The sequence below is a fragment of the Macaca thibetana genome, chromosome 11, assembly GCF_024542745.1.
Source record: "Macaca thibetana thibetana isolate TM-01 chromosome 11, ASM2454274v1, whole genome shotgun sequence".
Lineage (NCBI taxonomy): Eukaryota > Metazoa > Chordata > Mammalia > Primates > Cercopithecidae > Macaca > Macaca thibetana.
Genome location: NC_065588.1, coordinates 85,780,206 through 85,792,052, shown reverse-complemented (window position 1 = coordinate 85,792,052; position 11,847 = coordinate 85,780,206). Strand labels below are relative to the sequence as shown.

Here is an 11,847-nt window from a genome sequence, read left to right as displayed (position 1 = left end):
CCTTCTGTAACATGTGGTTTGCTTGTACGACAAATGATAGTAAAAGAACAAGGTAATCTTTCCTTTTTTGACTGAATAGAAGCAAACTGAAATTTGGAACTTTTTAGTTACTTTCCCTGCAGTGAAACCATAATAAAAGTTTGCCAAATATTTTTTTTTTTTTTTCAAATTCTTGATGGCAGCCTATGTGGTACTTTGTGGAGCTTCTCCTATTATAGCTTAAAAAATTACTAAACCTACAAAAGCTGAAAAATTACAAAAGCTAATTTAGTGTAACACTAAGAGGTAGTAACAGAGTGCATTGTTTCTCAAATTTCAGTGTGCATCAGAATTCAGTGAGAAACTTGTCAAAAATTTATATTCCCAGGTCTAACCCCAAATAATGTGTAATTTACTAGAAATATGTATTTTTAACAAGGACCCCAGTAACTCTGATGGAGATAATTCATAAATTCCCTTGCTTTGAGAAGCACTGCTTTATTGGTTAAAAGCCTAGGCTTTGGAGTCTTGTAGAAGTGGGTTAAAAATTGAGCTCTTTTCACTTTTCATCTATGTTACCTTGACCAGTTACCTAACCTCACTAAGCCTCATTTCCTCTTCTGTAAAATAGAGATAATGATATTTATCTGCCTTGTTGTTAGGATTAAATAAAATAATACTTATAAAGGTGCCTAGTCTGGAGTACAGTGTTGCAGTCACAGCACACTGCAGCCTTGACCTCCTGGGCTCCAGCCGCCTGCCTCCCTCAGCCTCTGGAGTAGCTGGGACTACAGGTATGCACCACCAAGCCCAGGTCATTTTTAAAATTATTTGTAGAGATGGGGTCTCGCTATATTGCTCAGGCTGGTCTTGAACTCCTGGCCTAACATAGTCCTTCTGCCTTGGCCTCTCGAAGCAGTGGGATTACAGGCATGAGCCACCATGCCTGGGCTTGAGACTGATGCAGTATTGAAAAATACTAGACCCATAGTACTAATTCAGTATAGGTTTCCGTTGTTATTGCTAGTCTTCAAGGACGTGAAATTTGAATAAATTCAATTTCTTCAGCTTGTCATTACTAAAGATTACTTTTTAAAGCACCCACAGCTCCTTTAGACCCAGCTTATACTAGCAAGCTAATTACTTAGTATCAGCTAGAAAACAAATATGCTTAGCTATTTCCTTATTCAAGGCAAAGGGATTTTAAGTGAGTGCCGTCACTTAATTATATTATTATGCAGTGCTTGCATAGTACAAACTACTTCTGACCATATTACAGTATTAAAGTTTGTCTAGTCAAGATTGGAATATTGTCTTTTTATTGTACAACCCTTTCCCTCACTTCCATCTAGGTTTATTGTTGTTTTGAGACAGTCTCACTCTGTCACCCAGGCTGGAGTGCAGTGGTGCGATGTCAGCTCACTACAGCCCCGATCTCTTGGGTTCAAGTGATTCTCATGCCTCAGCCTCCCAAGTAGCTAGGACTATAGGTGCGCGCCACCACGCCCGGATAATTTTTTGTATTTTTAGTAGAGACAGGGTTTCACCATATTGGCCAGGCTGGTCTCAAATTCCTGGCCTCAAGTGATTCACCTGCCTTGGCCTCCCAAAGTGCTGGGAGTACAGTGAGCCATTGTGCCAGGCCCCATCTAGGTTTATAGATGTATGTCTTGGGATTGCCTTTTATTTTCATTTCTTAAAAATATTTATAAAAGAACTCATTCTCATAGATTTCTTTAGAAGATTTCCCTATTTTTCCCCTAAATAAAGCAGTCTGGTGTTTCTTTTGTGACCCAAAGGCAAGCATGAACCTGGAAATGCAGCATAAAGTACAAAGTCATGGCACCACGTGAAACTAGAAAGCTGAGTTTATTTTCAGTAATGGACTTTATAGTAGGACATAATGGAGGTAGAAAATATAGAGAAGGACTTCTGAAATAGTTGAAAAATCCAAGGATTTCTTTATGAAGCTAATCTGAATTATCAGGATTTTTTTTTTTTTTTTTTTTTTTTTGAGACAGTCTCACTTTGTTGCCCAGGCTGTAGTACAGTGGCACAATCTCAGCTCATTGCATGCAACCTCTGCCTCCCGGGTTCAAGCGATTCCCCCGCCTCAGCCTCCAGAGTAGCTGAGATTACAGGCGTGCAGCAGAGTGCCTGGCTAACTTTTTTGCGTTTTTAGTAGAGATGGGGTTTCACCATGTTGTGCAGGCTGGTCTCGAACTCCTGACCGCAGGTGATCCACCCACCTCAGCCTCCCAAAGTGTTGGGATTACAGGCGTGAGCCACTGCACCTGGCCAATCAGGATTATTCTGAATATGGAATGAAAAGGCCTGAGGGAATATATTTCAAATGTACAAAGTTATCTAAAATATGTACTATTTGGCCAGGCATGGTGGCTCACACCTGTATCCCAGCACTCTGGGGGGCCGAGGTAGGCGGATCACCTGAGGCCAGGAGTTCGAGACCAGCCTGACCAACATGGTGAAACCCTGTCTCTACTAAATACAAAAAAAATATTTAGCCAGTGTGGTGGTGCATGCCTGTAGTCCCAGCTACTTGAGAGGCTGAGGCAGGAGAATTGCTTGAACTAGGAGGCAAAGCCCGCAGTGAGCCGAGATTCTGCCACTGTACTCCAGCCTGGGCGACAGAATGAGACTCCATATCAATAAAAAAAAAAAAGAATAAAAACATATTTCTGCCTCCAGTGACGAAAGTAATTGGTAGCTGAAAATATCAATAGCAAAAATCGCAATCTTGCACCAACGTAGTAATTGTAAAACTGGACAAAATATATGTGAGTTAGCTGTTTTCAGGCATTGACCTATAGAGAGTGCAAAAACTATGATCTTTACAAGAAAGAAAGCATGCAAGGTGATGATCTCCTTGACTTTCTTCCTGGGAGCATTTTTCCTGCTGCACAGCAGAGAGGTAGAGCAGCCTCCGAGTAACAGCCTGGTTGAGCTCAGGGTGTGCAGAGTGAGAAACTGTGAGACTACCAGGGATCTCTCACTGCTGAACTGAGAGCTGAATGGTGATACTAATGACCATGCAGGGCTGGATGTCTAGGTCTCTAGCTTCAACAAAGAGGGAGTCTCTCTGAGCACTTCAGACATTGAGTTGAGACACCAGAAAGGCCAGATCTTTAGGAATCAGGACCACATGTGAAAGAAAGGGCCACACCCTAGGACTTATTTCCAAGCTCAAGTAGAACCATGCTACCAAAGAGCAAAAGGAAGTGTGCAAGACCAAAAAGGAGCCACCTACAATTTAATTGCCTCCCAGTTAAAAAAACAAAACAGGCTGGGTGTGGTGGCTCACACTTGTAAATCCAGCAGTTTGAGGGGCCAAGGCAGGCAGATCACTTGAGGCCAGGAGTTCGAGACCAGCCTGGACAACATGCTGAAACCCTGTTTCTACTAAAAATACAAAACAATTTAGCTGACTGTGGTAGTGCACACTTGTAATCCCAGCTACTTGGGAGGCTGAGGCATGAGAATTGCTTGAACTCAGGAGACAGAGGTTGTAGTGAGCCGCGATTGCACCACTGCACTCCAGCCTGAGCAACAGAGCAAGACTGTCTCAAAAAAACCAAAACTGAATCCTGAACTCTAGTTAGTGGGATTTCTTTTGCAGTGGTGTGGTTTCATGATTCTGAAACTACTGTTTGTATTTTAGGATTGAGCAAAGATATATTGAGCATGGGAGCCAGGTTTCTTATTGTGGGAAAAGAGAGTCACAAATACGGGAAAAGGGAGAGCAAGAATGTATTCTGTGGTGTTAGATTAAAACTCATGGTTTTTAATATCTATATCAATTGACATACCTACATATAGATAGATAATAGCTCTCTATTTATAGCTAATTTCTTAGTTCTGCCCGTTGTGATTTCAGTCTTATTCCTTAGCTCTGTTCACTGACACACCAGTAGCAATGAGCAAACATTGTGCCCAGATATTGGTTTCTAAATACCATTATCTGTTAAAAGAAATCAGAGCTTTTTGGGGAGGAAAGAAAAGGCCCATTTCAGGGCTGGAGCAGGAGAAGTACGTCTTAGAACATCTTGTAATTCTAGAAAATAAGGGAGTATTTGAAGAATGGAAATATATCAAAAGGACGCAGAGGGCAGCTTTTAAAGGGGCTTTCATTTGCCAAATCTGGAACAATTTGAGAGTCAAAATAAATGACAGTTATGGATTATAACCTGTTGAATTAAATAATCTATACATTCACACTGATAAAAATAAGTAAATGAGGCAGGGCGCGGTGGCTCACGCCTGTAATCCCAGCACTTTGGGAAAATCACAAGTCAGGAGATCGAGACCACGGTGAAACCCCGTCTCTACTAAAAATACAAAAAATTAGCCGGGCGCGGTTGTGGGCGCCTGTATCCCAGCTACTCGGGAGGCTGAGGCAGGAGAATGGCGTGGGAGGCGGAGCTTGCAGTGAGCTGAGATCGCGCCACTGCACTCCAGCCTGGGCTGGGCGACAGAGCGAGACTCCGTCTCAAAAAAAAAAAAAAAAAAAAAAAAATAAGTAAATGAGTAAACAGATAAATGGAGGAAAATGGATGGTTCTTCCTTACAACAGTAAATACATTTTTAAAATATTAATTCATTAACTTACTAATTAAACGTTAATTAAGTAGTAAATCATAGAATGATGGGTTAGAAAATTATGAAAGGATGCTAAAGTTAGTGTGTGATAGTTTGGTAAGGAAGACAATATTTATATAGTCTTATCTCTCCATGTATTAGTCTGTTCACACACTTCTATAAAGAACTGCCTAAGACTGGGTAATTTATAAAGGAGAAAGGTTTAATTGACACACAGTTCCACATGGCTGGGTAGTCCTCAGGAAATTTACAATCATGGCCTAAGGGGAAACAAACACGTCCATCTTCACATGTCCGTCTTCACATGGCAGCGGGAGAGAGAAGTGCAGAGCGAAAGTGGGGAAGCTCCTTATAAAACCATCAGATCTGTGAGAAATCACTCACTATCATGAGAACCACCCCCATGATCTAATCACCTCCCCCGAGGTCCCTCCCCCAACACATAGATTATAATTCGAATTACAATTCAAGGTGAGATTTTCGGTGGGGACACAGCCAAACCATATTATGCCACAAGTTACTTATTAATTCCAAAGGGAAAAAATAGTAACTTTACGTGGTAGAGGTAGGATCACCTAAACCAAGCAATCAAAGTTAACAACACTATTAGGACAAAGAGACATCATGTGCACCCTAATATGATGCACTGCTAAGGGCACAGCATAACTTTTGTGATATTCTTGTCAAAATTGTATCTTTAATAAAATGAATAAGCAGGCTACCAAAATAACAGGCTTATAGTCTTCAAGAATATAAAGGTCAATAAAGACAAAGAGCAACCTAAGAACTCTCTAATTTTTCTGTAAGATTAAAATTATCAAAATAAAAATTTACCAAAAATAAGAAGGAAAAAGGAATGAGGCAGCTCTAGGTATTAACGAAACATTATCTCCAGCATATGTCATGCTAAGTAGACTGAGGAGGCAGGACAGAGAGGCAAAATGCAGAAAGCGTATAATATACTACCATTTGTATAAAAAGCGTATGAGAGTAGACACACACATTTGAATAAGCGCAAAGGATTCCCAAGAAATTAGTAATGCTGGTTGCCTCTAGAAGGAGAACCAGGTTGTCAAGGACTAGAAAGAGATTTCATTAAATGCCATTTTGTAATGTTGGAATTCTGTAGTATTGGAATTCTGTATCAGGTACAAATATTACCAACTGAAAAGATAAGTAAGATAATTTGTAAGAAACAAAAAACTGGAGAGAGTAACATTTCTTTTCAGAAAATAGTGTTCCAGACAGAGCCTCTAAGTAACGGCAGCTGATTTTGGGCAAATCAATGAGTGAGAAAGCTTGGGTTGACTCAAGGAAGTTATTGGTACTTAAGGTGACACAAAAACGGGTGACCGTTTGAGCATTGTGTGATAGACACACAGCAAACATGTTTTCCATTTGTTATTCTTTGTTGTCACCTCCAGAGACAAAGCACTGACCTAGGTAAGCATGGGCTTTGTTCTTCTGCCAACAGAGGTTTCTTGAAACAATGGATTATTGTTATAGATTATAAATAGTTTATTTTAAATTGGTAGATTACTAGTTAATGTTTTCCACTAATTTCCTCCCTTTTGACATTTTATCTCAGAATACACCCGTTGAAGATGAATGGTACAAGCTTTGACATTTTAAATTATGTGGTAATGTTTATATAGGGTGTGGTTTAATGGAAATGTATGAAAGCAAATTCCACGTTGACACAGTACAACGCTGACATCAATAACCAAATACATTTTATTATCATGGTATTAGGGTTTGGTAGGACAATTCTTTCCTAACACAGAAGGTTAAGGAAGTAAAGAGGGAAATTCAGTGTTGGTTTTCATAGCTTTTTTTTTTTTTTTTTTTTAGTTTTTTTGAGACAGAGCCTTGCACTGTCTGAAGCAGGCTGGAGTGCAGTGGCGCAATCATGGCTCAGTACAGCCTCTGTCTCCCGCCTCCACCTCAGCCTCCCCCACCCCCAGAGAGTAGCTGGAAATATAGGTGCAGGTCACCACGCCCAGCTGATTTTTTTTGTATTTTTTGTAGAGACAGGGTTTCGAGACATTGCCCAGCTGGTCTCAAACTTCTGGGCTGAAGTGATCTGCGGCCTTGGGGGTCATATATATTCTATGATATATATAAACTCTCTCCTATTTTCTTCTGAGTCCATGCCTTTCTGGCTTTGATCCCACTTTCTTGGGGAAGAAAACACATGCACTAATTCTGATGTTAGGAATATTCTAAGCATATATCTTCAATATTTTATTCATCCAGGACCAAAGTAAGTCCTGATGCAGGAAATGAGTGAGTTTCACAGCTTTCTGAGCCCCTACTTGGCCCAGGAAGCCCAGCTGGAACGTCCTCTCATTTGGGCCCAGGGCCAGCTTTGTGGGCATACCTCCTACACAGTTGCACAGGGCTCCATGCTTAGTTTAATGCTATGCTATCATTGTCCTGCAATTCTTAATTATTTTCCTATAAGAGCCTCATGTTTACATTTTGCACTAGGCCCTGCAAATTATGTAGCAGGTCCTGATCAGGCCTGATTTTACTAAACCTCATTTGACACACTTATCACCCCCTTGAAATGCTCCTTCTCTTCCTGGACACCACAATGTCCTTGCCCTTTCCTACTTTGTTTGTGGCACCTTCCTTTGCTCTTCCTTATCTGAACGTTAAGTGTCCTCAACCTTTTCTTTATCTGTACTGATTTCCTCAGTGATCCCATCCAGTTTACAGCCTTTAGTACTTTCTCTAAGCTACTACTAACTAACATAGAAAACTTTAGCAATAATAGCTACATTTGAGTATTTTTCATGTGGCAGGCATAAATTGCAAGTACTATTTCCTTTAGTACTTTCAACACCTCGTTTTGCAAATGAAGTGTCCTGGGCACAGAGAGGTTGAGTAACTTGCCCAAGGGCACACAGCAGTAAGTGACAGCATGGATTTGAGCACAGTGAGTCTAATTTTACAGGGTATTCTTTTAACCACCACACTGTAGAGTCAGAACCTCTCCCTGGGCTCCAGGGGGTATATGCATTTTCCTACTTGACATTTTCACTTGTATGTCTAATTGGCATCTCAAATTTACTATGTCCACCCCATCCTGTATCACTTCAGATCTCCCTTTCTGGTCTTTCCCATCTCATTAAATGGCACTAAAACTCACTTGGGTGCCCAGGCCAAAATTCTAGCATCTTCTCTTTTTCTCTATCTCACATCTAGTCATTAGCATGCCTCATAGATTCTACAGTGTATCTTGATTTTGACTCTTTCTCCTCCTTCCAAGGCCCCCAGCCTAGTCCAGACCACTGCTTTCTCCTGACTGGATGATTGCAGTACCCTCCTAATAGATCTGTCCCTTGCCCCTTGTGTCTTCTCCACACAACAGCTAGAGTGATGTTTTCTGCTTTTTCCTAAACGTTTTATTGAAGCATTGATATGTTCCAAAAATTGCAGAAATAATGTAACTGTACGGCTTGATGAATCTTTAGAATGTGACCTGCTTATTTAACCAAAACCCAGAGTGAGAAACATAACATTACCAGTATCTCCAGAAATCCCCTCTTGTGTTCCCTTCCAGCCACTATCCTCCCTCCCTGCCATCCACATAATCACAATGTTTGCTTCTAACTTCATGGTTAATTTTGCTTCTTCTTAAACTTCCATATAAGTAAAATTTAACACAGTAGGTATACAACGTGAATATATCGCAATTTATGTATTCATTTTACTCGGATAGTTGGGCTTCTGACTTTGATCTTTTGTGAATAGTATTGCCACAAACATTGTACATGTCTTTTGCTAAACATACATAAGAATTTCTGTGGGTATATTTCTAGGAGTGGAATTGCTGAATCAAATACTAAGTATATATTCAGTTTCAATAGATATTTCAAAATAGATTTTCAAAGTGGTTATAACCATTAGTAGTATATGAGCATTCCAGTTACTCTACATCCTCACCAAGATTTGGTGTTATTTATCTTTTTCATTGTAATCATTCTGATGAGTGTGCATGGATATCTCATTGTGGTTTTAATTTACGTTTTCCTGATGACATATGTTTATTGGCCATATGGGTATCTTCTTTTGCAAAGTACTTGTTTAAGTCCTTTGCCTATTTGTTGTTGTTGTTGTTGTTGGGTAGTGTGCCTTTTTCTTATTGATTTGTAGCGTTCTTTTTATATTTTATTTTATTTTATTTGTAGAGATGGAGTCTCATTATGTTGCCCAGGTTGGTCTCAAACTCCTGGCCTCAAGCGATCCTCTCACCTTGGCCTCTCAAATTGCTGGGATTACAGGCATGAGCCACTGTACCTGGCTGATTTATAGCATTCTTCATAGATTCTGTATATACATACTTTATTATGTGTTGGATATATGTGTTGTAAATATCTTCTTTGCCACTCGGTGGCTTGCTTTCCTACTTGGTTAGTGGTACCTCTCAGTGAACAAAACTTCTTAATTTTTGTACAGTACAAATTGTCATTCTTTTCCTCTATACTTATTAACTTTAATGTCTTTTTAAAGCAGTCTTTGCCTACCCCAAGGCCATGAAGATATTCTGTGTTCTCTTCTAAAAGCTTACTGTTTTACGTACCACGTTTAGATCTATGTTCTACGTGGAATTAACTTTTGTATGTGGTATAAAGTGTAGGAGTCAAGGTTAATTTTCTTCCTTATGAATATCCAGTTGACTCACCACAATTGTTTTATTTTTTATTTCTTTTTATAATGTATTACTCTCCTTTGAGAACACATTTTTTTTAAAAAATCCTTTCCTTATTGTCAAAGTGACAGTATTCTTAAACCAGATCATGAGATTCCCCCTGCTCAAAATCTAGAGTAGTTTCCCATCGCAGGTTTTTTTTTTCTTTTAATAATTGTAGCGTTTATTTTAGATTCAGGGAGCACATGTGCAGGTTTGTTACATGGGTTTACTGCATGATCCCATCACCCAGGTAGTGAGCATTGTTCTCAATAGTTTTTCAAACCTTTCCCCACTCCTTTCCTCCCTCTTCTAGTAGTCCCCAGTGGCTATTGTTGTCATCTTTATGTCCAGTGTACCTAATGTTCAGTTCTCACTTATAAGTGAGAACATATGGTATTTGGTTTTCTGTTCCCGCATTAATTCACTTAGGATAATGGCACATTGCACTTTAGAAGAAGACACACCTCCCACCATAGCTTTTCCTCCTCCATCTGCCCCCTTTTCGGTTTCCCTCCTACCGGTCTCTTCTCTCGCTTCTACTGGGGAAACACTGACCTCCTTGCCATTCTTCATTCTTCCAGGTGCTTTTGCACAGGGATTCCTATGCTCAGAGTACTCTTTCTCCATGTCTCAGCTAGGATCACTCTCCGTTTCACTCACCTCTCTGCTCAAATGTCCTTTCCTCAGAATGGACCACGCAATCACCCCACCCACCATTAATGAATAAATAATATGTAAAAGTCCTCTGTATCTGTGTATTATTAATGCTGTCTTCCCTACTATGTGATTCTTTGAGAGAAGGGATTGTATCTTATTTGCTTTTGTATATCTCGTTTGCAGCATGATGCACAGAACTGAAGTAGTGTCCTTAGTTTATTACATATGATAACTCATTGTTTTCCTTGCTTTGTCTACATTAGCCTTGGATAATTCCGACTCTGCTATAAATCTTTAGTAATGTGGATAAGCTCTGGTGGAATATTAACTTTTTTAAAAAGGGGGTGCTAAGCAATATTGTAGCTGAACTCACTTTAACTGTTTTACATGGAAATAATGCATAGGCTGAGCCCAAATGAACTTTTTATGTTGGCAAAAGAACATAGGTTTCAGTGACTTTATGTAGCCAGGCCCTATGTTTTCTCTAACAGTGATACTAATTGTGTTCAAGTTTATAACATTACATTTTTTTTCTAAGCACTCTACAATCCAGATTTAGTGATTCTCCTTGACCTACTTCCTATTATTGGGGCTATTCTAGGGCTACATGCATAAAATAAAATTTGTTTTTTAGGCAAGGGTTAGATATACCTTTCATTTGTTTATTTGTTCATTCTTTGTCAAGGCAATTATTTCCACCATTGATTGCATTTGTTTTCCTTTTTTTAAATCTGTAAGCTGTTGTCTGACACACATGATTCTTTTATTAATTCTTTTATAAATCATCAAATGCCATTAAATTATAGAGCAGAAAGAGACTAATAAGATCATCTTATCTAGCTATAGAAGTATTACTGGATCAGTTGATAAATATAGTTAGTATATTAAAATATTGCATCTTTAATAATCAGCTTCATGAAGCTGATAACTGTGCTGTGGGTGTGTTAAGAGACTATGCTAAATCTTAGGAAAAACACACTGAAGTATTTAGGAATAAAGATGCTGTGAGTTGTATAACTTACTCCTAAATGGTTCAGGAAAAAAAAATATGTATGTGTTTGTGTGTGTGGGTTTATGTGTGTTCATGTACAAGGAGAAACAAATACAGAGCAAATTACAAACCTAATGAAGCAAAACATTAACAAGTAGATTTGGGTAAAAGGCATATCAGTGTTATTTGTACTGTTCTTGTAACTTTTCTGTAAGTGTGAAATTATTTCCACATAAACAGTTTGAAAAATTATCTCATCCATCCCTCCCAGGAAAAACATTCAGTCCTCATGACATCATGACACAGAGGTTAACTAGCTTTCCATTACCCAGAGTTAGAAACAAAACGGACTCTTAGTCCCGTGTACCTCTGTTATACTATGCTGCGGCCTTCTGGTAAATACAGTTACTGAGCACTAATCGAATATGGGGGCCAGTCATCCTGCTATGTGCTTACATAGGACACAGCCAAGTTTGCATATTAGTGATATAGTTTTGAGTACCTTTAAAAAGTAATTTGGCTATTACCTGGTCAGCCTCACAACCTCCAGCCCCTCTATTACCTGGACGCCTTGTTATTAGATACGCTGCTCATTGTAATGAGACACACCTGTGTTTGCATTTTAACAAACAGTGGTTTTGTTCTTCTATTTCTTGATAGCTACTGCTTCTTGGGACACCTTTCTCATGCTATGGAATTTCAAGCCACATGCTAGAGCTTACAGATATGTGGGTCACAAGGATGTTGTAACCAGCGTGCAGTTTTCTCCACATGGAAACTTATTGGCATCTGCCTCACGAGACAGAACCGTGAGACTCTGGATTCCTGATAAGTAAGAGAAACAAAGAAACACTTGATATCCTCTGGATTTGGAAATGTGAAAGAAAGCTGAGCCTGGCTGCTG

General features: G+C 39.4%; 1 protein-coding gene across 4 annotated transcripts in view; it reads left to right on the top strand.

Annotated features, from left to right (window-relative positions):
* POC1B (POC1 centriolar protein B) overlaps nucleotides 1-11,847 on the top strand; it is a 102,096-nt gene that overhangs the window by 12,824 nt on the left and 77,425 nt on the right. For 3 of the 4 annotated variants that reach the window (XR_007717726.1, XM_050748576.1, XM_050748577.1), the window contains exon 3: nucleotides 11,604-11,775. The exons of the other annotated variant lie outside the window; for it this stretch is intronic. Coding sequence is in view for 2 of the 3 variants with exons in the window: in XM_050748576.1 (XP_050604533.1) it covers nucleotides 11,604-11,775 (172 nt within the window). In the remaining variant the exon portion in view is untranslated. The remainder of the gene's footprint in view (nucleotides 1-11,603; nucleotides 11,776-11,847) is intronic. 4 annotated transcript variants of the gene reach the window in all.